The 27,592-nt window shown below is 36.9% G+C and overlaps 1 protein-coding gene across 9 annotated transcripts in view; it reads left to right on the top strand.

The window, feature by feature from the left end:
• Positions 1–27,592, top strand: part of PRKDC (protein kinase, DNA-activated, catalytic subunit) — a 175,429-nt gene that overhangs the window by 130,032 nt on the left and 17,805 nt on the right. For 6 of the 9 annotated variants that reach the window (XM_081265647.1, XM_081265646.1, XM_081265643.1 and 3 more), the window contains 14 exons: positions 1,216–1,354; positions 2,309–2,485; positions 3,093–3,317; positions 4,288–4,396; positions 5,808–5,919; positions 11,314–11,503; positions 13,993–14,167; positions 15,422–15,615; positions 16,481–16,682; positions 17,663–17,823; positions 21,073–21,284; positions 22,615–22,702; positions 22,801–22,944; positions 26,959–27,163. In XM_081265647.1, the coding sequence (XP_081121773.1) occupies positions 1,216–1,354; positions 2,309–2,485; positions 3,093–3,317; positions 4,288–4,396; positions 5,808–5,919; positions 11,314–11,503; positions 13,993–14,167; positions 15,422–15,615; positions 16,481–16,682; positions 17,663–17,823; positions 21,073–21,284; positions 22,615–22,702; positions 22,801–22,944; positions 26,959–27,163 (2,333 nt within the window). Of the gene's footprint in view, positions 1–1,215; positions 1,355–2,308; positions 2,486–3,092; positions 3,318–4,287; positions 4,397–5,807; positions 5,920–11,313; positions 11,504–13,992; positions 14,168–15,421; positions 15,616–16,480; positions 16,683–17,662; positions 17,824–21,072; positions 21,285–22,614; positions 22,703–22,800; positions 22,945–26,944; positions 27,164–27,592 lie in introns of those variants that run through there. The other 3 variants (XM_081265644.1, XM_081265645.1, XM_081265651.1) reach the window with 3 other exon arrangements.

Here is a 27,592-nt window from a genome sequence, read left to right as displayed (position 1 = left end):
TCGGGCTAATGTGATTTTACCCAGTAGCTGTTTTATCCATTGCTTCAGATATATGAGTGAACAGTAAGTGACATCTTTAATGTTTAGTATCTTCAGGGAGCAAAAAGCTCATAATGTGTATTTGCTGGGTAAATGGAGCATAGAATTTTTATGGACTTAAACTTTACACATTTGGTTCTAACTTGATTAAATACTTCCTCATACTTTTATGTGTAGTATTTTTACATGTTTTGCAGACAGAGTATAATAAACATAATTTAATCCTCTCTTGCTGTCATGGTTCTCATTTTGACCATGTTCTAGCGAACATAAAGCAGACACCTATAAACCAGGATAGGATGTACATATGGATCTCTTTTCTATATTGTGAACATGTCTGTTGCTCTCCTCTTCTCCTCAATTCCTGACTGTAAGCTCTATTCTCCCACCCATCTGTCCACTCCTGTCTGATTTGTTACTTTTGACCCTCTAGGATCAAGGCAATAAGAGAGTCATGTCTATTTAATTTTTAAATTTAAATTCGGAATCATTGGTTCATAAATTCTGCAGCGCTCTTTTGATGGAAATGCAAAATATTTAATACCAGAAGGGAATCAAAAGGCAGGAGAACCAATGAGGAAGTTTTCCTTGGCCAGCTGATCAAGCTAGGGATGACATTTTGGTTACCTGAAGAAATTTCTGGAAGGAAGGAAACAAACTTAATAAACACCAACTTGAGAATTTCATAAAGAGAAGAGGCTTGTTTGACAAAATAGAGTCAGACTTTCGTTAAGGTGAAGAGTTGAATGAATGCTCTAGTAAATATTATGACTATGATGAAGTACCTGTTTTTGGAATTGAGATGGTTCATAAAACATAGATTAAAATATCCCATTGGTAGGAGGAAAATTATTGTTTATTTGTTTCTGAGAGTTTTAGGACTAGACAAGAACTCCAAATATGTTACTCATCAAAATTTATTGAATGAAACAGTTCATACCTTATGGACTTGTGATATTTTTGGACTTCCTTTTAAATGCTTATTAGAATTACTTTGCCTACTGTATAATTAAAGTAGTAAAACCTAAGGGCGCCTTCAAAACTTAAAATTTTCTATTAACGTTTTATGTTTTCTTTAATGTATGGCATCTTGCTTTACTATCACTTCATAGTATGAAGAACTTTAAAAATATTGAGGTGTTCACCGATTTGGATGTGTTTTGGTTTGTTTTATAGATTATATCGATCAATTGGAGAATATGATGTCCTCCGGGCTATTTTTAGCAGTGAGATAGGAACAAAGCAAGTCACTCAGAATGCATTATTAGCAGAAGCCAGAAATGATTACTCTGAAGCTGCTAAACAGTATAATGAGGTAAAATCAATCTCTAGCCTTTATATCAGTTGCATTAACACTTTTGTTCTCTGTGTGAAAAATCTATTAGCTTTACCTTTATTCCTTAGGTTTTAGAATACTAACCAAGTATGGTTTTGTAATAACCACATATGTAATAAAAATTATTGTATGTCTTTCTGATGGTACTGGGGATTGAACCCAGGGTAACTTTAGAATTGAACTATATCCCTAAACTGTACAGTGTTGTTTCTATATCTGATATGATTTTACAATTCCTACTTGGGAATTGTTTTTCTTCAGAAAGTAAAAAAAAATGTTACAAAGGAGTGAAGAAGAATTTGGGACAATGATTTATGTTTTGAGTTCCCAGTGGTTATTCAAATACAGATACTAAGTTCAGGATCTGTGGTCTGAGGCTGTTTTTGTTTTTGTTTGTAGACTGGGTATTGTACGCAATGGTGCTTTATCACTGAACTGCATCCCTAGCCCCTTTTATTTTTAATTTTGAGACAGAGTCTTGCTAAGTTTCCCAGGCTGATCCTCCCGCCTCAGCCTCCTGAGTACCTGATTACAGGCATGTACCAGGTTTTAAAGTCCTCCGTAATTTCTGCAAATGTCCTTTATTTTGAATCTAAGGACTTAAATGGTAAATAACCCACAGTCCTGATTTAATTCAAATTGTGGATCATTAAAAGTCTTCAGTTCTTACTAATTGGTTTCACTCTTAGCTTTCTCAGAGAAATGAATCCTTCCTGATTAGGGCTTTTATATTCATTTATTACTATAAGATAGCTTTTTAAAATTTATTTTTCCATTCACTGTTACTCTGAATATTCTCCCTTTTTCTCACTTTGCCATAAATCTGAAAATGGTTGTATTCAGTATGAATGTTAATAGTACCTCCTTTTTAACATGTTTCTTTTTGTGTTTTTTCCTGCTTTGTAAGATAATCTGTTACCATTTTCCTGCTAGGCTCTCAATAGACAAGAGTGGGAGGATGGTGAGCCCACGGAAGCTGAGAAGGACTTCTGGGAACTGGCCTCCCTTGACTGTTACAGCCATCTCTCTGAGTGGAAATCACTTGAGTACTGTTCTACTGCCTGTGTAGACAGCGATCTAAGCAAAATGTGGAGTGAACCACTTTATCAGGTTGGGTATAATTATTTTTGGATTGGTGAAATAAATATTTTAGATGACCAGGTGTTTTATAGTTAATAAGATTGTTTAGAAATTTTCCTGAACAGGGTAGTAGTTGTGGAGCATTTGGACATTTATATTACTTGACTCCCCTGACAAACTCCATACCATTGTTAAATCTCACATCACTTTAGCTAAACCTTTTCCAACAAATGGGATATATTTTAAGATAAATATCAGCATCTTTGGTGTACTCACATGGGAGAATATTTTCTCTTGTCTCTGTGTTCTGCATCACTGGCCACACAGAGGAGGCGGCCTGTGGTCCCTCTTGCACCATCACTGCTTTTATGGTACTGTATGTTCCTTGATGTGTGTGAGCCATAAGATTGTCTTCCAGTTAAAAGTAGATGCCATTTTCTGTAGAGGATGTTCCTATATATTGCATGGTTACAAAACAAGGCATTTTAGGTGAACTTGTTCTTAGTTTTAGATTTGGACATCACACATCATCATTTTGAATCTTGACCCATAAAATCGCTGCTAAAAATTTTACAGAAATGACAGACATATTCAAAATGGCTTTCTGAAGTTACAAATAGATTCTTATGCTCCTCAGGAGATGTTTCTACCATACATGATCCGCAGCAAGCTGAAGCTCCTGCTTCAAGGTGAGGGCAACCAGTCCCTGCTGACATTCATGGATGAGGCCATGCACCAGGAGCTGCAGCAAGCTTTCATCGAGCTGCAATACAGTCAGGAGCTGAGTCTCCTTTACATCTTGCAAGATGATTTTGATCGGGCCAAATATTATGTTGAAAACGGCATTCAGATTTTTATGCAGGTAATACAAATATATCTATCTGAACTATGCCATTTGTATAATAGTTTCAAAAGTTAATAAACTCATAAAAAATGACCAAAATTCTTTTATAATATATTGTATACCGCCCAGTTCCTTCATCTTTCTAGTCTTCGGTTTCTTCTTATAGTGTCCTCCATTTGTCCTTTGACTTAATATCTTTTTAAATATTTTTTACCCATTTATTTTTATTTTTTTATTTTATATGTGGCACCGAGGATCGAACCCAGGGCCTCGCATGAGCTAGGTGAGAGCTTTACCGCTGAGCCACAACTCCAGCCTTCTTTTTCCCCATTTTTTAAGAAAGTTCCACTTAGTGTTTTTTCCTTGGTTTTTATCTTTCTCACAATGTTAAAGAACTTTCAAGGTAGACTTTTCTTGGTGGAGTAACTGTGGGAGTTTGGTTACTTTGTTCATTTTCTACTGCTACTTCTTCCTTCTTGTGTTTCTGAGACTTTTTCACAACTCACAGTTGTGAACTGTTTCATTTGTGAGACAGTTGTCTACTTATAACAGAGTCTTTCAACAACATTTAGCGCATGTGAGGTCCTAGGTTCAATTTCCCAGCACTAGGGGATAAAAAGATTAAAAAAAAATTAAACAAAAAAATTTATTTGGCTGGGGGTATAGCTTCATGGTAGAGCATGTGTTCAGTGTCCTTAACACGAAAAAGAAAAAGCAAAAACAACTGGTAAAAATATAGACAGCCTGGTTATATTGATTTTATTGGTTTTGTTTAATCAAAATGTGATTAAAAACCTAAATTGCAATAGAAAAAAAATTAAACCATTTGTTAATTGTGTCTGACCTCATTGTTAAGCACTCTGGGACACACTGGGTAACTAGTGTATTTATAGGACAGTTTCTATATTTCACATTTCAGAGGACTGTATTAGAAGTTGTAAGTGGTAAACTCATGTATGACAATGGTAAATGCCTTTTTTTCCCCTAGAATTATTCTAGTATTGATGTCCTCTTACACAGAAGTAGACTCACCAAGTTACAGTCTGTACAAGCTTTAACAGAAATTCAGGAGTTCATCAGTTTTATAACTAAACAAGGTAATTTTTTTAGCCTTTTTTTCCTTTTTCTAATTATGGAAGAGTTTGTTGTGGTGGTTTTGTTTTTCTTAGTAGAAGTACATGTTTCTTACTGCATTGGTTGGAAACAGCCTTGAGTTTGTTCTACATGTACACATTTTGAGGTGAGGTAAGTATTTTTAAACAGTCAAGCATTATTCTATGCACTGAGGATAGAAAGCCAAGGATGATTCCAAGGATAAGTAGGTGTGAACCCAAGTGGTGGGGCCTAGCCTGGTAGGAAGCTCTTGGAGGAGAGGTTCAAGTGGAGTGTGGATAGAGGAGTTTCCTGAATGGTCAAAGGAAGATCAGCCCAAGGGCAAGAGGGAATGGATGGGATATTGACCAGTCATGAAGGCCTGCGTCCTGCTAATAGTGGATTTTATCCCAGTGTCTGTGAGAGCACGTGTTTTCAAAGGTGAAATATTTTAGTTATAAATGTTTATTTTTTGTTTTTTAAATTATTAAAAATGATTATGAAAAGTGTTTGAGGGTACTAACAAAAATTGTTTTTTATATCTGTCTACCTTATTGTTCCATTTAAATTTGGAGACATATTTTTCAGGTACATATATTTATTGTTTTCTACTGCCTAAGAACTAAATTAATCTCTTTATCTGTATTACCTTAAGGTTGTTTTTATAACCTGTTTAGGATGTATAGATATTTTTTCCTTGTTTTGTAGAGCCCTAGAGAATTTAAACGGCTTATATAAAGTAATAAATGAAAGTGAAGAACCCAGGACCATGTAAATTAAGCTCATATTCCTAACCATTGCTTTCCAGTCACAGAAAGAGAAAACTAAAGTGCTAAACAAAAAATTAACAATGAGAAATTTCAATTTTATGAGGATTATTATGAATTTCTTTTCTGAGACTGTCAAAGCTAGGTTGTTTTAAATATGAGAAATGTTCCCTACAAATTTTCCAGGGCTAGGGCAGTATTCCCTAACTAAGAACAGGGATGAGTCTCCAGACTACATTGTAAATAATCCTATTAATGATATAAAGAAAATCTGTAAATATCTTTGTGCCAATTTAGATCAATTTTGCCTTCACGAAAATTTACTACAAGCCAATGAAAACCTTTTCAGATTTTAGTGCTTTTTAGATTTTGGAATTGCAGGTAAAAGATAGTGGCCCTGTAGTAAATATAAAAATATTTTATATATTTTTTTTCTGTCTTTTTTCTGTATCTTAAAAGTAATTGAGTTTTAGTGTCAAAATGTATCAGATTTAGTAGAATGACTTATTCCTTTTATGAAAAAAAATAAGTTCCTTTTTAAAATTTGAACATGAAATTTGAATTTTCTATTTACCAACGATGACACCACTCTGTCAATTGGTCTTGTCATTGAACTGTGAGTATAATCATCTTCTAATATTATTTTTAGATAATTTATCATCTCAGGTCCCCCTTCAGAGACTTCTAAAAACCTGGACAAACAGATATCCAGATGCTAAAATGGACCCCATGAACATCTGGGATGACATCATCACAAATCGGTAAGATATTCTTTGGAGTCAAATGTGGGTTTGGTTTTTTTTTTTAAACATTTATGTTTTAGTTGTAGTTGGACACAAATACCTTTATTTTATTTATTTATTTTTATGTGGTGCGGAGGATCAAACGCAGGGCCTCTCATGTGCTAGGCAAGTGCTCTACTGCTGAGCCACAACCCCAGCCCAAATGTGGGTTCTTTTCCAGAATTTCCAGAATGGTTCTTCTTCTAAATTGTACTTAGAAAAATATGGGGCTTGAGCCTAGAGTAGCTCTCTTTCATTATGCCTTCACAAATTGTTCTAAGTTTACCAGGTCTGTAGTGTGTCCTTTGTCCCCACTTGCCTCTGTTAGGAGATTGCTTCCCACTCTCTGTGTAGACATTACGGTGCTGCTGGTTGATGATGAATATGCTCTGGCAGGGAGAGAAGATGGGGGTGGTGGGGGCGGCCCTGCATCTGCTGTTCTCTCATGACTGACTTTTAGATAGTGGAGTAATAGCAAAGAAGACTGCTGGGCACTGATGTTTTATTGTTCTGTTATTAAACCGTGTTTTTTTTTTGGACACACCTACCTCCTACTTTCCCACTCACTGATATAGTTGTATTCACTTTCCCAGGTCTGAAGTTACATGTCCTCATTTACCCTTATCAACCCTGAAGGACCTGGAAGGTAGTGTACTCAGGGAGAAGGGAATAGAAACAGAGAGGTTATAGATTATTTGTGCCATTCCATAGGAAATAGGACTCAAGGACTCTGACCCCAGCTGTTGTGTCCTTCCATTATTTCCTCTACTATTACTACTACTCTTTTTGTGTGACAAGTTTTTATTTGTACAAAGTTGCAAGAAAAGCAGAACTCTCCTGTGTACCTTTTTCGCAGATTGAACAATTTGCATGTATAAGTTACACATCAAGTCCTCTTATCTCTTTCTATCAGCTTGTATTTCTTAAGAGTATTCTTTTAAGTACAGTAATGAACTTCATTGCTTTCATTTTTAATCTACAGCTCGATTTCAGTTTTGTCCCATTAACGTCCTCTGAAGCATTTTCTACCCTTTTAAGGACAGAATCCAGTCATGGACTGCATTTAGTCGTGTCTTTTTACTCTCCTTTAATCTGAAACAATTCCTCATCCTTGCTTTTGTCTTTCATGACACTGACACTTTGGAGGAATGTTTGTTTTATGCTTTCTCATGATGAGATTTGAGTGATCTATCCCTGGCCAGAACACACTTCACTTCTTCTTAGGCTGTCACATCACATGTGGGGGCACACAGTATCCATCTGCCTTTTCCTGGTAACAGTCATTTTGATTAATCTTTACAGACAACATTTATTTTGTCTGTTTAATGCCATTTATTTTTCTTTGCAACCAGCCAGAAACTAATGTGGGAGATGCTTGGAGATGTGTTATGTCCTGTCTCCTCTGAGACTTAACCCCTCTTTGTTTCACGTCTGCAGATGACCTTTGGCTCATTCAGTTGATGGTTGTGAAATGATTTCTGAGTTCATCACTTATTCCCTGACTGTCAGTTTATATCTTATTGTAAGACAAAGCTTTTCCTTCTCCCCATTTGTTTATTCATTTTTAAAAAGAAATACTTTTGATATTTTTCAAAATTTATCAATATATACTCATGGTTCTAGTTTTATTTAATGGGATACAGCCCATTATTGTCCTTATATTTCATGTTCAAATTGTCCCAGATTTGGCCCACAGAAGCCCCATCAAGCTGATACTCCAAGCTTATCTTACACAGCTTTTCTCCTATTTTCTTCTAGAAATGTTATGGTTTCTGTGTTTGCATTTAGGACTAAAATCAATTGGAAGTTAATTTTTGTAGATGGTGTAAGGTAGGGATGTTAGTTAATTCTTTTCATTTTGATAACTAGGTTTTTTCCCCCTTTTGTTCAAAAGTCTTTTTTTTTTTCTCCATAATTGAATTGCCTTGGCACCTTTTTTTTGAAAATCAGTTGATCATATATGCATGGGTCTGAAATTGGATATTCTTTTCTATTCCTTGTTTGATTGATTGATATCTTTCCATAATATCAAACTGTCATGTCAATATAAACAGGTTGATATTTTTTGCTAGTTTTATCAGCTACTGAAATACAGATGTCAGAATCTATTATGATTTTGGAATTCTATTTCTGTGTGTATACAATGAAAATGCCACCAGATTTTTTTTTTGGGGGGGGCAGGTACCAGGGATTGAACCAGGGGCACTTAATCACTGAGCCACATTTCCCCCGAGTTGCTTAAGCCTTGCCAAAATAACATATTTTTGCTTAAAACAGTCATGCATGTTTTAAAGAATATATGAGGCACGCTGGGCATGGTGGTAATTATACCTGTAATCCCACTGACTTGGGGGGTTGAAGCCAGGAATAGTATCTAAATTTGAGGCCAGTTTTAGCAACTTAGGAAGACCCTATCTCAAAATAAAATAAAAAGAGGAAAAAGTGTTTTTATACTTGTTTTGGTCAACTTTATCACTGCTGTGGCTAAAAGACCTAACCAGAGCAATTGTAGAGGAGGAAAAGTTTATTTGAGGGCTCACAGTTTCAGAGGTCTTAGTCAATAGAAGGCCAGCTCCATTCCTCAGTGCTCAAGATGAGGCAGAACATGATGACAGAAGAATGTGGCTGAAGGAAGCAGCTTACATGATGATCAGAAAGAGAGGTTTCCGTGCACCAGATAGAAATATATATACCCCCAAGCCATGCCCCAATTCCCACCTCCTCCAGCAATACCTTACTACTTCAGATACCACTCAGTTAATTTCTATCAGGGGGGTTAATTCACTGATTGGGTTAAGACTCTCACAACCCAATCATTCCTTCTCTGAACCTTCTTGCATTATCTCACTTGAGCTTTTGGGGGACACCTCACATCCAAACCATAACTATACTTACCATTTCTGATGCTCATCCTTTGTTCATAAGGATCCAGATTTTCCTCTAGTATCATTTTCCTTCAGCTTGAAATTTGATCTTTGATAAATTCTCTTAGTTTTCCTTTGTTTATTTCACTGTCATTCCTGGAGAACATTTTCTCTGGATGTGCATTTGAGTGGGTTCACTCTCTCTTCAGCAGTCACTTTTGGTGTCCATGTTTCTGAAGACATAGTCAAAGTTATTAAAACGATCCTTCCTCTGATGTAATGTGACCTGCTTTTCTGGCTGCTTTCAAGATTTTTTTTTTTTTAAAGAATTGGTTATCAGCAGGTTGATTATGTTTTCAGATGTGGTATTTTTTGATTTTATTCTACTTCAATTTACTGAGGTTCTTGAATCTGTATGTTCATATCACCAAATTTGGGGAATTTTCTGTCATGGTTTCTTAAAGTATCTTTTGCCCCAATTTTTCTTTCTTTGTGGGATTCCACCTATACATAATATCAGACACTTTGGTACTATTCTTAAGTACCCTGGTCTTTTTTCATTTTTATTCAGTTGTCTTCAGATTACATCATTTCTATTGAACCATCTTCAAATTGCTGTTGCTTTCCTCTTTTTCATTCCTTAGTTAAGTCTTTTTGTGAATATTTTATTTCAGGTATTCTATAATTTAATTTTTAAATTTTAATTTGATTCTCTTTATGTTTTTTCTTTCTCTGCTGAGATACCCACTTTTTTTTTATTTCCTGTGGGGTTTGTTTTGTTTTTTAACCTTGGAGCATATCAAAAACAGCTGCTTTATGGTTCTTATATGATCATTTAGGGGTTGACATCTGTTGAGTATCTTTTCCACTGAAAGTCAATACAGTTTCCTGTCCTTTTTATCAATTAATTTTGGATTATGTCTCAGAAATCATGAATATTCTCATGTATAGACTCTGGCTTCTTGTATAAATCTGTGGCACTTAATCAACCCAATTCCATTTGGACAGTAGGCTCTATCTTGGTTCAAATCTCAGTCCTCTTTAAACTTTCTCTATAATGTTTTGAGTCATCCTGCATGTGCATACCTCAGGGGTAGGCTGAGACCTGTGTGGGTTCATGTACACAATTAAAAGTCCCTTCTCTATCTTCTTCCCTCCAGGATCCCCCCTGCACTCTTTGGTCTGCCTGGGCTCTTTTCCAGGTTTCTCTGTGCACAGAGTTTCCTTAAGAATCTCTGCGCTCTCACATGAGCTGCTATACCACTCCACAACACAAGAGGTTCCCTACATTGGAAAACCAGAAAAAAAAGAAGCAGCAGGAAACTCATCCCAATGGCAGAACCTTCTTCCACTTTTGATTCCCTGTACATACAGCCAGCATCTTTTATTTACTCTTAGTTCTCTAGGAACTAAGAGTAAATAAAAGAGCCAGATTTCATTGCTTTTAAAAAATTGGTTCTCTTCTAGATACCGTTCTTCCTGAGTTGATATAAAAACATGCCACTTAGTATAGCTCTGCTCTGCCCCACTTAGTATAGCTTTGCTCTGCCTTTGTTTAATTTTTTTTCTCTGTCTGGGACTCTCTGCCAAATCTGCAACCTAAAATCAGGTGCATTCTTCACAGTCAAGAATCTACCTCACCTGTGAACATGCAGCCACCTTCTTTACCACCCGTCTGCCTCCTTTGGTGGTCTCAGCCCACTTTATTTCTGTTGATAGGTAACATTTATGTATTCATTCATTAATTCATTATTTCTTCAAATATTTGTCAGATACCCATTTTGTGTCACTTTTTACTTGTTTGTTTTATAAAACAGTAGCATCTCCTGGGGGGGGCAGTGTGTGTTATTTTGGGGTCTAGGAACACAGAGCACTATGGTGAGAACAGGAACAGATACATGTGAAGTATGTAGCCTGGTACCTGGATGAACAGCAGAAAGTTGTTTGATTATGGATCAGGAATGAAATTTGTATCTTAAGGCGCTTTGTTAGTGTTGCTAATATTAATAAAAATTGAGTCACTTAAACAAAGTCATATGTAAGATATAAGTATGATTGTTTTTATTTATACATGGTATCAACCCAGGATTATCTTTTAAAGTTGTAGTGATTAATCATAACCTGTTTTTTCCCTTATAATTTTGCCTTTGAGTGTAGAACCTTAGATTGAAGACACAAGGGGGAGGTGGGGAATGGCTCCTGAGCTATCATAAGGTATATTACCCATTCATTTAGAGAGACAATTATGAGTTTAAATGCCTTATTTTGTGGAAACAGAGCACTAAGTGATATCTGGAAAATTCTATTGAAATATCATTGGAGATCTTTCAAGACTTGGTGGATTAAAATGAAATGTACATCCAGTCCTTCAAGTGTACATTTACAGTCTTCATGTGAACAAAACTGTAATACCAGTAGAATTTTCTTCTGTGAGTGCTTTCCAGTCCTGAAGGTCAAATATTCCTGTCACAAGTCTCTGACTTCAAGTCTCAATCTTTGTTTTGTGTAGATGTTTCTTTCTCAGCAAAATAGAGGAGAAACTGACTCTTGTATCAGATGTCACCAGTATGAGTGTGGATGAAGATGAGTATTCCAGTGACAAGAGGGAAGTGAGCAAGCCCGAGGAAAGTGTTGGTTTCCTAATCAAGAACTGCAGGTTTTCCATGAAAATGAAAATGATAGAAAGTGCACGGAAGCAGGTGGGTATCCATCCTATGTTCCTCTCTGGTGATGTGAGAGTTTCCAATGTTATCTCTTTTCTTAATGTTTCTTTAAAATCTGAAGCTTAAAAATAATTGCTAATAGTTATTATAGTTTTTTTTTCTTATAAGAAATTAAATTGTAGCTCAATGGTAAAGCTCATGTGTACCATTTATGAGGCCCTGGGTTCTATCCCTACTCCTGCAAAAATAAATGAATGAATGAATGTAGGTATGTTCTATCCTCACTTCACAAAAAACAAGCAAGCAAGCCAAGAAACACTTAATTAAAACTGTCCAGAAATTGCTGAAGTTTATTACATTTCTGTTAATCATCTCAAAATGTTTACTGTTATTTGGAAAGCAAACAAAGCTGAGTACTGCTGCACACAACTGTAATCCCAGCAGCTTGGGAGGCTGAGGCAGGAGGATCACAGCAATTGCCAGTCTCAGCAGTTTCACAAGACTCTATCTTAAAATGCAATAGGGGGGCTGGGGATGTGGCTCAAGCGGTAGCGTGCTCGCCTGGTGTGCGTGCTACCCGGGTTCGATCCTCAGCACCACATACCAACAAAGATGTTGTGTCCGCCGAGAACTAAAAAATAAAAAAAAACTCTCTCTCTCTCTCTCCCCCCTCTCTCACTCTCTCTTTAAAAAAAAAAAAAAAAAATGCAATAGGGATGGGGAACAGGTGTGTCATGGTGCATACCTGTAATCCCAATGACTTGGGAGGCAGACACAGGAGGATCACAAGTTTTGAGGCCAACCTAGGCAACTTAGACATGCCCTAAGCCATTTAGCAAGCCTCTGTCTCAAAATAAAAAGGGCTCAGGATGTAGATTAGTGTTCAGTGCCCGTGGGTTCAATCCCCAGTACCAGAAGAAGAAAAACCAAACTAAAACATTTTCAAGAAAGTGAAGATAGTGCATTTAATGTGAGAAAATATTTGCAGATTATGTATCTGTTAAGTGTCTGGAATTCAGCATACATAAGTAACATTGCACAACTGAGCAGGAAGTCAAACAACCCAATTAAAAAATAGTCAAGTGATTTGAATAGACATTTCAACAAAAAGATATGCAAGTGGACAAGAAACACATGAAAAGATACTCAACATCATTAGTTATTAGGGAAGTGCAAATCAAAAATACAATGAGGTACCACTTCACACCCACTAGAATGGCTAGCATCAAAAAGAGAAGTGCTGGTGAGGAAATAGAAAAACTAGTACCCTTGTGCATTTTTGATGAGAATATAAAATGCTGTATCTGCTGTGGAAAATAGTCTGGCAATTTCATAGAATACCATATGACCTAACAGTTCCACTCCTAAGCAAATATACAAAAGAAATGAAAGTACAGGCCCATGCAGTAAGTTGTACACAGTTGTTCATGGTGGCATTATTAAAATTAGCTGGAAAGGTAGACACAACACAAATGTTCATTAGCAGATGAATGGATGAATAAAATGTGTGTCCATGCAGTAGAACATTATTCATCCATAAAGAAGAATGAAGAACTGACAGATGCTACAACATGGATGAACCTGGAAAATGTTATGCTAAGTGAAAGAAGTCAGACACAAAATCACCACGCTTTCTGATACCTTTTGTTATGAAATATCCATAATAAGCAATCCATATTAGTGAGAAAGGGGATTAGTGGTTGCCAGTGGCTAGGGAGAATGGGAGGGCCACTGGCAATTTTTCTTTAGGCTGATGAAGATTTTCTGGAATTAGATGGTGGTGAAAACATTACCTAATTTGGTAAACACAGTAGAAACATTACTGAAATGTCATCTTTAAATGTGCATTATTAAGGCTGGGCATGGTGGCACGTACCTATAATCCCAGTGGCTCTGGAGGCTGATACAGGAGAATTGCAAGTTCAAAACCAGCCTCAGTCCAAAGTACATGTATGAAGACATGAATTGGGTGTCAACATACTTTATATACAAACAGACATGAAAAAATATGGTATATATGTGTAATAAGAATAGTAGTGCAAAAAAAAAAAGTACATGTATAAAGACATGAATTGGCATGGACATACTTTATATTCAAAGTTATGAAAAATTGTGCTCTATATGTATAATAAGAATTGTATGCATTCCGCTGTCGTGTATTTAAAAAAAAAATCAATTAAACTAAAAAAAAAAAAAAACAGCCTTAGAAAAAGCAAGGCGCTAAGCAACTCACTGAAATCCTGTGTCTAAATAAAATACAAAATAGGGCTGGGGATGTGGCTCAGTTGTCAAGTGCCCCTGAGTTCAGTCCCTGGTATCCTCCCCACAAAAAAAGTGCATTATTTTTAAAAAATGTGCGTTATATCCAGTGATTTTTTTAAAAAAAACAACTAAGGAAATGGATAACTGCTCCCAAGTGGCTTGTATCATGTGAAAAAAACAATAGGCCAAGTAGAAACTTCTTTTGGAACTGCCCACCTGTATGTCATCACACCACTTTCTTTCTTTTTCTTCTATTAATATAGAACAATTTCTCACTTGCCATGAAACTACTGAAGGAGCTGCATAAAGAGTCAAAAACTAGAGATAACTGGCAGGTGAAGTGGGTGCACAGCTACTGCCGGCTGAGCCACTGCCGGAGCCACACCCAGACCCCTCCTGAGCAGATACTCACCGTGTTGAAAACTGTCTCTCTCTTGGGTAATTAGTTGGCTTTTGTCCATGTAATTTTTTAATGCTATTTTATATTTTATCTTGTGTGTTTTCAAACAAAAACTATTCTATGTGCTGCTTCATCTAAATATTTTTAGTAACTTCAGTAGAGGCAGAAAGGGTGCCAAATAGAATTATGTCACTTCCTTGGGAACTGACCAAAAGATTAGGAGCTAGGGAGCTTTGTATGCTAACGTTTTCCAGTATGACATTTGGAGCTTTTATTTCTTTATATATATAAAAAAGTGCAGATTTTATTTTTATTTTAAGTTTTTCTTTAACACTTGATCAAATTATAAGTCTAGCAGGGCATGGTGGTGCACACCTGTAATCCCAGCACCTCAGGAGGTTGAGGCAGGAAGCTCTCGAGTTCAAAGCAAACCGTAGCAACTTAGCAAGGCCCTAAGCAACTGAATGAGAATCTGTCTTTAGATAAAATATTAAAAAGACTGGAGATGACGCTCAGTGGTTAAGCATCCTTGAGTTCAATTCCTGGTACCAGTATATCTCTCTCTCTCTCTCTCTCTCTCTCTCTCTCTCTCTCTCTCTCTCTCTCTCACACACACACACACACACACACACACACACACAAATTTGTGTGTGTATGTGTCTATCTAGTAGTTTAATTATTTTGACAACTTAAAAGTTTACACATGAGATGTAGAAAATTAAACATGAAAAGCATTTTTTCTTCTTAAGTTTCTCTTTTCACAATAATGTAACTTTTAAGCCTGAGAGGAGTAAAACTCTCTCAGTATAGTTTGGGTCTGATACTTCTTCCCTGCAGCAAGCCCAAGGGTGTAGGGTAGCAAGACCATTTAACTCTGCTGCAAGACAGAGTGCCTAAAAAATTGTGCCAGAGCAGCAGCCTCAGTAAAAGTACCAAGAGGATTATTCTCTCCAGTTGATTCTAGGACAGAAAATGTTTTAGACACTTTAACAAGATGCAAATGGTGATGCTTGAATAAAAGGTTAATTCCTAGTTTTAATTGCCTAAGCCTCTCTGGGCATCAGTACAGTTACTTATAACAAAGAACATTTTCCATTAATAAGCAAGTTTAAGAAATTCTTCAACCACTATTTGAAGCTATTATTTCACTATTATTTCTTGTATTTCCAAGATTTATTTTAATTAATTTCTTAATAGAAAACAACTTTTATACACTGTGAATTTCTTCTTTTTAATTTATGGTATTCATTTACTTCAGAAAAAAATAACTTTTTTAAAAAAAAATCCAACAGACGAGAACAGCACATCAAGCTACTTAAGCAGAAATAGTCTGGCTTCCTGTGATCAGAACACTCTCTTGGGAACAACCTGCAGAATCATGGCTAACGCTCTCAGCAGTGAGCCAGCCTGCCTTGCTGACATCGGGGAGAGCAAAGCAAAGCGGATCTTGGAGCTTTCTGGATCCAGTGCAGAGAATGTAGGGAGGGTAATGAAAATGGGAAGGGAGGATGTTTCTTGTTTGTGTGTTGCATATCCTTTCATGTGCAGCCTTCGGCTCCAGAAGAGTAACGATGAGGGTATCACTTTGTGTTTTTGAAATATGTTTGACCGTTACACACAGCCAAGTTTCTTATGTGGAACATTGATGTACTCCATGTGTTTCTTGTTTATTTGAATGATTCTAATTTTTTAGGATTAATAATGAGAAATTTTTATTGGATTGATGTGGACAGTTCTTTCATGTATTTTGTTAATTAAATTTTACTACCAGCCACCATTCAAATGTTTCCACCAGCTTGTAGGACAAAACAGGCTTTTCCACTTTTTTTAATTTAGTGCCTGCTCTGCTTAGCTTTTTTCAGACAGTTACCAGCCACCTCTTTGTCCCACTGTGTTCTACCTCACTTCATTCAAGTAGCCTTTAGATGTTACAAGTATCTTTGCAGGACATTGAGCACAATGCACAGTTTCCATGTGTTTCATAAATTCCTGACAGAGCTGCACAGTGAGTTTGACCTGATTCAGCTCTGTGTGGCTCATAAACTGTCTGGCCCCCACTTGGCATGTTCTTTTTTTTTTTTTTCTGGTTGTTGTTATATGCTCAGGATTTTATCATCACTATGGCAGAACCACCCTTTTTCTGGTGAACATGTTATTCATTTATTTTGAGACAAGGGTTGGGGGGGCGGGCATCTCACTATGTTGAGTAGACTGGGTTCAAACTCCCCGTCTCAAGGATCCTCTTTCGACCAGCATGCCAAGACCTAGGACTACAGGTCTATGCCATTGCTCCCAGATTTTCACTGTTATTTTGGAGCTATTAATTCAGTTAGGCATCCTCTGAATTTCAGGTGGTCATGGGTCTGTACCAGAGAGCATTCCTTCACCTCTCCAAGGCCGTAAGGACAGCTGAGGAGACCCAGTCATTCTCCTGGGGCCATGGGCCTGTAGCCGGGGTGATTGATGCTTACATGACGCTGGTGAATTTCTGTGACCAACAACTTCACAAGGCAGAAGAAAATGCATCAGGTGAACCACAAAAAAAGAAAACAAGTTAGTGTGCCATTATGTCAGCGTAAAGTCATCGTCTTTTTAAAATTTTTCTTTTTGTAGATGTAGATGGACAACATGCCTTTATTTTATTTGTTTATTTTTGTGTGTGCCAAGGATTGAACCCAGTGCCTCACACATGCTAGGCAAGCGCTCTGCCACTGAGCCACAGCCCCAGCCCAGTCTTAAGAATTTTGTAGATAACTTTTGGTTTCCCATTTATTTGCTTCCAAAAGACAGGTATTTTCAGAAGTGTCTGATGCCGCTGCCTTCTTTTTTTTTTTCTTTTTTTTTAGCACTAGGAATTGAACTTTACCACTGATCTACATCCCCAGCCCTTTTTATTTTTTATTTTGAAACAGAATTTCACCAAGTTGAGGATCTCATTAACTTGCAGAGGCTGGCCTTGAATTGTGATCCTCCTGTCTTCACCTCCCAAGTTACTGGAATTCCAGGCATGTGCCTCCACAACCTGGCATCTGATATCTTCTTAAAGCATTTAAATGGAGCCAAGCTGCCTTCCATATTTCCCCATTTGCTATTTATACTTTTCCTATTTTGCTTGCAGTTTGTATTATCCCACATGGCCTGCCTATTGCTCTTGGAATAAATTCAGTATCCAGCAACTACCCCTTATATACTCAGCTCAAGATGGAAACAATTCTTCATGCAAAATGGGTACACTAATGGAAGAATTCTCCTGCCAGATACAGACTCAAAAATATGTCAACTGTTTGTTCATCTAAAGTGGTTTTTCTAGGCAGAGATACAGCTCAGTGTAGAGCAGTTGCCTAGCATGCATGGAGTCAATTCCCAGCACCATAGGAAAAAGAAAAAAATAAATAAATAAGATGGTTGTTCAGAAAAGAATGACATACTAAAAAATAAAAGACAAAAAGATAAAAGGTAATCATTTGTTATATTTGCAGTTTATGTATAAGTGATATATTGACCATTGTTTTCCTCTTTGTTGTCCTTGATAGTTATTGATTCTGTAGAACTGCAGGAGTATCCAGCAATTGTGGTGGAGAAAATGTTGAAAGCCTTAAAATTAAATTCCACTGAAGCAAGGCTGAAGTTTCCTAGATTGCTTCAGATTATAGAACAGTATCCAGAGGAGACCTTGAACCTAATGACAAAAGAGGTTAGTATCTTTGTTCTAGTAAATGGAGGGGAGCTGTATAGAACTGAAAGAGTTTTATTTATATCCAAATACATAGTGTATGCAAAGTGTGTATTATAGTTTCTCCCAACCAGCATTGAATTCTGCTGCATTCTAAGAACATAGTTAATTTGAAATGATGCAAAAAAGTATTCACGTTAACCTATTTTCCTATGTAAGTATTCCTAAGAACATTATATATGAACAAGGACCCAAAGAAATTCTGGAGTGTGTCTGGGGCAGAGACAGGGACCTTATGTGAAATTCTGCTACCCACACAGATGAAGCTACAGCCTGTAACATCTGTTGGTGCTATATGCTCAGTTTTTATTTTTTATTTTTTTGTCTTTGGTTTTGTTACTGGGGATTAAACCCAGGGATGCTTTACCACTAAGCTACATCCCCCCAGTTTTTTTTTTTTATTTTTTATTTTGAGACAGGTTCTCTCTAAGTTGCTGAGCCTGGTCTCAAACTTGGAATTCTCCTGCCTTATCTTAGCCTCTTGAGTCACTGAGATTACAGGCGTGTGCCACCATGCCCGGCATTCTCAGTTATCTTTAGCCCAGGGAGAACAGCTTCGTTTAATTGTGCATCCCACTTCCCATTACGTGTAGTGCCTACTGGCAGCACAATTTCCATCAGGGCCCAAGGCCTTCAGGCATGAGTGAGAGGTTTATATGTGGGTATAGAGCAGAGTGTGTGAAGGGGAGCCAGCTGCTTGGCCCTTGGTTTACCTGGGGTTGCACCTGCTGGCTGTGCTCCTATTCTGTGGGCACTCTCTGTGTGCAGGGTAGGATCCATCTGCAAAAGTGTAGGCTATTTGAGAGGCTCCTGAAGATTTATACAGATGTATAAATAGAAAATGTTAGAGCCAAGCTTTATTTTGAAAATGTAAATTCAAAAAGGTTGATCTGGTACTCTATTAACTTTGCATAGGGAGTTTTTAAGTAGTACTGACCTCTGGAATTGGGGAAGTAGCTTGGTGGTACTCGCCTGGCATGCACACTGCTTTGGATTTCATCGCCAGCACCACAAAAACGAAAGAATCCAGTGTTGGGGGCCTGGGGTTGTGGCTCAAGTGGTAGAGCGCTCACTTAGCACATGTGAGGCACTCGATTTGATCCTCAGCACCACATAAAAATAAAATAAAGATATTGTATCTACCTAAAACTAAAAAATAAATATTTTTTAAAAATTCAGTGTTGATCTCTGAGCTGTTGGGCTCAATTTGTCTGTCAAGGCTCTAACTCCTCTCTCTACTTACTGTGGCTACTGAACAGTAGGCTTTCCCAATAGGTCTTAAATAGGAGATTAAATTACATCCAGAAACATAGCATATATGTGTTTTTCTTAAGGATAAGTGAGCAAATAGTTAAATAATTTCATTATAATTTTGGTTTTCTAAAGGGGCCGACAGCCAGTGTCTCATTGGGGAGGTTCTTCTTCAAGTCTCAAATAATTAGTGAGGAACAAAACACAAATAGTCAGAAATGTATTTACAAAAAGCAGAGCCCCTGATAGATCTAGTTCACCTGAGAACTGGAACTAGACAAAGGAAAGATGGCTCTGTTGGTTTACTTAAGTGCATACCACTTCCCATTATGTGCAGTGCCTACTGGCAGCACACTGCCCAGCAGGGCCCAAGGCCTTCAGGCATGAGTGAAGGAATCCAAGGTTTCAAGGGTGGAGTCTTGCTTCTTGATGTCTTATAATCAGCAGGTTAATTGGCATCTTGGCAGGTCACACTCATTTCAGGTGCTGTGTGGGCCATGGCAGAGATGGATGGAAATTCACAGTGTCTCTGAGCAGTTGACTAGAGAAAGTGTCCACTGGTTATTCCCAGATACCAGATATTTCTATCCACTAGGCTTTGATGTGCGGTGACCCATGTGCAACCCATGGATGGCTCGTGATAGTTTTCTGCAAAAATATTTTTTACATATAATAAAAACAATTTTGAATTTGTGAGGGAATAAATTGCATATCAGTCAGTGTTACTATGACACCTGGTAGACATTTGTGAGGGAGCCAAACCTCTCTGAGGTATGTGGACTGACTCCTGGTATCCTCACACATACTGCTGTGTCTTCAGTTTGCCCACACAGCTATGAAGCTTCTTCAAGTTCCTCCAGTGTTCTAAGTACATTAGATTTTACCTTAAAAATAATACTTTAAAAGCATTCAAGGAAAACATGAACACTTTTTTTTTTAAATGATATAGGTATAAAGAGATAAAAGCCAGAAGCCACAAAGGAAAATCTTTTGGTGCTTACATACATACATACACACACAAAAACAAAACAAAACAAAAAATGTTGAATGCCATGTACAAGGTTAAAAAAATGGTACAAGAAAAATATCTGCAACACATGAGAGGTGCTGACGTCTCTAATCTTTGAAATAAGTGACTACAATAGGCCAGTATATTCAAAGGAAATGCATGCATGATTAACTATGTAAGGTAGGTAAACATGGAGTATTTGGCTTTACTGATAATGAGCCATGAACATTTTTTTTAAATTTTTCTTAGTTATACATGGACACAATATCTTTATTTTGTTTATTTATTTATATGTGGTGCTGAGGATCGAACCCGGTACCCCACAGGTGGCAAGACTCTGCCACTGAGTCACAATCCCAGCCCGAGCCATGAACATTTAAGTTAGATATTGTTCACTTTTCAGACTGACAGTGTTTTTAAAAAGTTCATTGTGTCCAATACTCGTAAAATTTTTGGAAACCAGTCTAATATGTTTCGAAATAAAAATTAAAAATATCCTTTTGTATTTTCTAGCAATATGTATTATAATTGTTAATGTTCGCCCTGTGATTTTACTTCTGTACTTGTACAGATATGTAACACAAACATAAATAGATATGTATACAGATATCTCCTTTATTGTATAAATTGTAATATCAAAAAATTGGAAAATGCCCTAAATATTTATTACTGAGCAGTAGATAAATAAAATACTATACAGCTATTAGAAGGAATGACGTAAATCTAAGAAAACACAGCAGTGAACTATCTAGTATGATTCCATTCTTGGAAGCAAAGAATTTGCCTGCACATGCCCAGGAATATCTATAAGAATCCAGTGGTCATCTCAGAGAGGGCCAAAGAATAGGAGACATTATATATGTATTATTTTTTTATTGAACACAGGTTACCATTATGGTAAGGCGATGTTAAATGTTTTGTTTATTAACTTATAGCTCTCTGTGTTTTAGATTTCTTCCATTCCTTGCTGGCAATTCATTGGCTGGATCAGCCACATGGTGGCATTATTGGACAAAGATGAAGCTGTCGCAGTTCAGCATACTGTGGAAGAGATTGCCAGTAGCTACCCACAGGCAATCGTTTATCCGTTTATAATAAGTAGCGAAAGCTATTCCTTTAAAGATACATCTGCTGGTCATAAGAATAAACAGTTTGTGGCAAGGTGATGTTACAGGGTTAATCAAATACTGCAGGGTACAAAAAAATGTGTGGTAAAAGCAAACACATGGAAACTTAGGTTTGTCTTTAGATGACTTCAGGCTGTCCTCAAAGCACAGAAGACCTTACACATTTGTTGAATATATCTTTTCTAGATATCATACTTGTTATAGAATTTCTATATGTTTTTAAATAAATTTCATTTTAGGTGCTGTTCATGAAGCATACCACTCTTGTGCTCATAGCTAATAATCTGTTGGTTGAGACAGACTAGATGAGATGCTTTTGCAATTAATTCTTGAAATTATCCTTTAATTTAAAATATAGAAGACAGCCCCTCTTCTAATTCAGTCTCAGTAGACAACCTAAAGGATCATCCTTTCACTTCTTCAATCCATTTATAAGTAAAGACCATTGACATAAAGTGCAATGGCGTGACTTTCACAAAAATACTTCATAGGTGCATGGCATTCTAGATGCATTCTCTGTCGAGCTATTTGTTTGTCAGGAGCTGATTTGCCTCATTATTTTGGGTGTTGATTTGGGGAAGAATAGGAGTGAGACACAGCAAGACCCAGCATCTGCCATGATTTGTGCACATATTGCCTGCCAACCACACCATCTCTGAGGTCTACCATGAAGGGATTGAAGATAAGAGCCAGGCGATGGTGGCAAGTGCCTGTAATTCCACTGACTCAGAAGGCTAAGGCAGGAAGATAAAAGTTTAAGGCCAGCTTCAAAACAAAATTTAGTAAGACTCTGTCTCAAAATAATAATAGAAAGAGCTAGGGATATAGCTCAGTGGTTGGCTCAGTGGTAGAGCGCTTGCCTAGCATGTGTGAGGCACTGAGTTTGATACCCAGCACCCCACACACACACACACACACACACACACACACACAAAATGAACAAAATAAAGGTATTATGTTCGTCTATAACTAAAAATATATATATATATATATTAAAAATTCATACATCAAAATGTTCACACCCATTGCAAGAAAGTTTGCTTTTTAATTTAAGAACCTCACCTCTTGATAGACACTTTATACTTCATCTAATATTTGATGGAATTCTGAAATTCTTCCTTTCCCTAGACTGTTTTTTATTTGTTGGTTTTTATTTGACTGTTGGTTTTTATTTGTACATATATGGTACATTAAATAGTTATAAATGATTGTATAACATAAATTGTACATATTATAAATATATATTTTAAGTGCATATATAAATATATGCAAACATATATATGTATATTTTTATAAGTAGATAAAACAGGCCCTGATCATTGGAAGATGTTCAGTTACCTAAATTTTGTATCTTTGTTTTCATAGAATCAAAAATATGTTGGATCAAGGTGGAGTGATTCAAGACTTTATTAATGCCCTCGACCAGCTCTCTAATCCCGATCTGCTCTTTAAGGTAATACAACAGCTTTGGCACAAAAAAAAAAGAACTAGGGTAAAACTTACTTGCAGTCTAGCTTGATTCATAAATCTTTTCTCTCTCTTTTTCCCCAGGACTGGGTTGCTGAAATAAAAGATGAACTAGAAAAGAGCCCTGTAAATAAAAAAAAAATTGAAAACCTGTATGAGAAGATGTATGCAGCTTTGGGTGACCTGCGAGCTCCAGGCCTGGGTCCCTTTAGAAGGAGGTTTATCCAGGTATGGTTGGACACGGTGGCCTTGCTGGTAGCAGAAGCATCAGGAAGATCAGTATTCAAACTTGATGGCTTGCTAACAATTCTGGTCTTAAATTACCTGTTGAATTTGTAATCTTCCTTTAATCTAGTACTTTCTGTGAGGTACTGATAGATTCTATTAATTCAATTATTCATGCTCAAATTCTTCGATCCAAAGATTAGTGTTTTAATTCTCAGAATGATTTGACTATTGGATCAAGAAAATATTTGTGCTGAGAGTGGTGACACATATGTAATCCTGGTGACTCAGGAGACCGTGGCAGGAGGATCACAAGTTAAAGACCAGTCTCAGCAACTTGGCAAGGCCTTAAGCAACTTAGCAAGACCCTGTCTCAAAATTAAAAAAAAAAAAAATAAAAGGGCTAGGGATATGGTAAAGCACCCCTGGGTTTAATCCTCAGTATCAAAAAATAAATAAAAAGGAAATGTTTGTATCTTACATGAATTGATAAAATGCTGTGCCCAGCATCTTTTCAGGTCACAGGCTTGTGGGTAATTGGAGATTGTTCACAGGGACAGATCAAGTTCCTAAGGGAAGAGGGTTGTATGACAAATAACTGCTTATAAAATGCTATGCGAGTATAAAGGAGATCTATTTTCAAATTTGTTCTAGAGCTGGAAGGAAAATACATCTTTGCTCGTAGGGAATCATATACAGGAGGCCTTGATGTGGCCAACTACACAGGCTCCTCATCCCGGTCTTTCTCTGTCTGGTCTTCTGGAGACTCATCCCTAGGGACAAGGATGGAAAAGGATCCTTCCGCATCCTTTTTCCTCCTGAGGGTCTAAGAAGAACTGGGTGCTCCTTCCTCTTTTGCATACGTTACTTACACCTCCCTTTTGCCATTCATCACACTGACTTCTCCCTTAGTCTTTGTCTGACTACTTGAATTTATTAAACCTCAAGAAGTTGAAGGCCTTAAAGGAAAAGACCTGGCATTCACATTGGCAGAGTCCTGAAGTCCAGTCTACAATGCAAAGAAAGATCTTTATCTTTTATATATATATTTTTTTGATAACTGCTTTTTTAGGATGTTATCCATATAATCCACAATTCATCCATTTAAAGTGTACACTGGAGAAGTTTTAAGTATATTTACAGAGTTGTGACATCACTTCAATTTTAGAACATTTTCATCAGCACAGAAAGTAACCCCAACCCATTTACAATTACTCCCCATTTCCTACTCTTGCCAGCTCTTGGCAGCCACTGAACTATTTTCCATAGGTAAGGAGTGGCCTCTTTTGGACCTTTCACATGAATGGAATCATACAATGTGCCACTGGCTTTTTTCACGTGGCCTGATGTTTTCAAAGTTCAGCCACATTGCAGTATTCATCAGTGCTTTGTGATTTTTGTTTTGTTTTGATGGCCAGAAGTTGTTCCACTGTGTGAGTATGCTGCATTTTGCTTGACTTTTCTTCATCAGTTAATGGACACTCGGGGTACTTCCACTTCTCAGCTTCTTATACATAGTGCTGCTCTGCATATCCTTGGACAGATTCTTGAGGGGAGGTGTCTTTTCAGTTCTTGTGGCCATCCTCAGCAGTAGAAAAACACTTTGGTCTTTAACTGATCCTCCCCTTTTTGCTTTCTCACTTGATAAATGGATATTGTTTTGGGTGAGTCATTCCTAGTTGGGGTACTTTGAGTAAAAGGTACAAATGTAGGGACATACAGAATTATCTGTGGCCTAATTGTGACCAGGAATACATTCTAAAGGTGAAGATAATGCTATGAACTCCTGTAATTTAAGGACATATTTTAGGCTGCACATTGTTACTGGTGTGTGTTGCTGATCCTTAGATATGCAAGGGTCTCAGAACAGGAACTGTAATTAAATGAAGTAATAAATTGCACTTAAAACTAATAGGTTAGCACCAATAAAATTATTGTTATATTGTAGAATATGGAATTTGGAAAAGTGTGTGAAGGTTTGTTTCTTGCTGTACCCGTGGCCCACACACTTACTCTTTAAAGACCCAGGTTTTGAATTTGCAGGCCATACGAGTCCATTACCAGAACTTGTATCTGTTGTCATCATATCATGCAAAGGCAGCTCCAGAGGGTGCTTTGGCAAGTAGGCTGGATAAAATAATGGCTTACATTCTATGGTTTGTTGAACCATGTTCTAAATAAAAGAAGCTGGAGCTGAAGAGTGGGCAACTTACCCAAAATCAATGAGAACATCAGATTGCAAATTAGACTTGGGTCTCCTCACCTCATAGGATCTAGGGCACCCTTGTGAAAGGGTTTCGTTTTAGCAGCTCCTCTTTTCTACAGCCTATCCTGCCCTCCGGTATCCTATTTCCTCTGCCAGGCTGAGAACGACCTCATTTGGAAAAATTCTATTAGGCCTCCAGTAAAGAGTGCAGGTTATGCCTTAAAATTCTTGTCTACCTTCTTTCCCTACATACTGGACACAATAAGACTCTGCCCCAAAAATCTATCAAAGCAGACCATTATTTTCCCCAGCTGCTGTGAGCATAGCTGCAGTAGCCCTCTCCTGGGTACACCAACAGTGTAGCAGAGACATGCCTGTTGTTCATAGCAGACATGAGATTCTTTGGAGTCAAATTTCTAGTGTATTGGAAAACTTATTCAGAACTTTATACCTTCTCCCAAATTAACAAATATTTTTCATTAATTTAAACTAAAACCTGCCAAAATGAAGTAAGTGACTCAGGTTTCACTTTAGAGGGTCCTTAAGGGCATTAGGCCTTTCAAATATATGATTGCTAGTTAAATTTGGGAAATAGCTAATCTTTCCATGTATTCTAAGAATGGTAGGTTATTTCTATACTTTAATCCATTTATAGATTTAAAGACATCATAAATACATATATATATATATGTATATATACATATATATGTATGTGTAAATTTTCCTGTTATGGATTATCTTAAAATAGAACTTTTATTTCATGTATACCAGATTTATGTTGTTAATTAGTTCTAAATTGGGTAAATCTTGACAACTATTAAGTTATTGTTAGTAATAATCTTGTCTTGTTTCTTTTTTTAATTTGATATCAGGATTATCATTCAAATATTTGAGTAGGACTAATATAAAGAAAGAATTGATATATTCAAAGTTATAGTATTTCTAATAATAATTGCTTTTAGAACTAAAGATTATCTAAATAAATTTATACTCATTTTATCATCCAAAATAGTATCATGAAAGATTTTTACCAAGAAAAGTAGCCTTCTCTTATACTTTTTTGTCTATTTTTCTCTTCAGCTTAAATAAAGAATCGTGGGCTTTTCATTTTTGTTGAATTACTCCCTTAATTTTATTGTTTTTAACATTATTCCTAATTATTTGTGTCATTGTAATGCTATAGACCCAGAACTAGACAGTGGACACAAAGAAATTAATTGACCTTGCCAAGTTTTTTTGTTTTTTGTTTTTTTTTATTTTTTTAGTTCTCTGCAGACACAACATCTTTGTTGGTATGTGGTGCTGAGGATCGAACCCGGGCCGCACACACACCAGGCGAGCACGCTACCGCCTGAGCCACATCCCCAGCCCCCCAAGTTTTTGTTTTAATTTTTTGGTAGTTGTAGATGGACAGCATGCCTTTATTTTATTTATTTATTTATTTTTATGTGGAGATAAGGATCGCACCCAGTGCCTCACACGTACTAGGCAAGCGCTCTGCCACTGAGCTCCAGCTCCAGCATGACCTTGCCAAGTTTTTACAGCCCTCATTAGCATTATAACTGCAAGAATTTAGAATTTATAGCTACAAGTCATTATAACCATGACCTTTCTAAGGGAACACAAGTTACCAACAAAAGGCAGGCTCCAGATGTTTTAGAGTATTAAAATATTCTGGAAAAGTAAAACTGTACATCTTAAAAGCACAGAATAAACCTATGTAATTGAGCCCTTATAAAAATTCATAAGCTTAGAGCCTTTTCCTAAATTCAAACCAAACATGAGTCTTTGTAACAGATTATTAATTTTAGGCCTTTGGGAAAGAATTTGATGAACACTTTGGGAAAAAAGGTTCTAAACTACCTAGAATGAAGCTCAGTGACTTCAATGACATCACCAACTCTCTGCTTTTAAAAATGAGAAGAGACACAAAGCCACCTGGGAATCTGAAAGAGTGCTCTCCCTGGATGAGTGAGTTCAAAGTGGAGTTCCTGAGAAATGAGCTGGAGATTCCTGGTGAGTTAAAACCCCCAGGTACAAAATCAAACTTAAGAACAGCAACATGACAAGAACTCGGTTTCTAAGTAGTGATATCAGGATCTTGGTAGTTGCCCCCCAACTCTCTCTTTAAAGGATTTTAAAATTTCACATATTTTTCATCATTAGGAATATCTATAACAAGTGTTCAGATTTTCATTTACTAATTACCTCTGAGTATACCCACCTTTGCTCTTGAGTAACTTTTCTTCAGAAATATAACACAGGTATAGAAGCAGGTCCCTTCTGGGACATACATGCTGATACTGTTTAAAGGACCAGTTAATGATAAATGACTTACCTGCAGGAAAAAGGATCATGACACAGAGACATACAGCAGGTGAACCAGATGTGAACAAGGCATGATTTTTGAGAGGAAATCTAATACATCCGAAGTTTTTCATACTG

Source organism: Spermophilus citellus (genome assembly GCF_964194105.1).
Source record: "Spermophilus citellus genome assembly, chromosome: 14".
NCBI lineage: Eukaryota > Metazoa > Chordata > Mammalia > Rodentia > Sciuridae > Spermophilus > Spermophilus citellus.
Note: the sequence above shows the minus strand (reverse complement) of the source record. Positions and strands in the feature narration are given on the sequence as shown.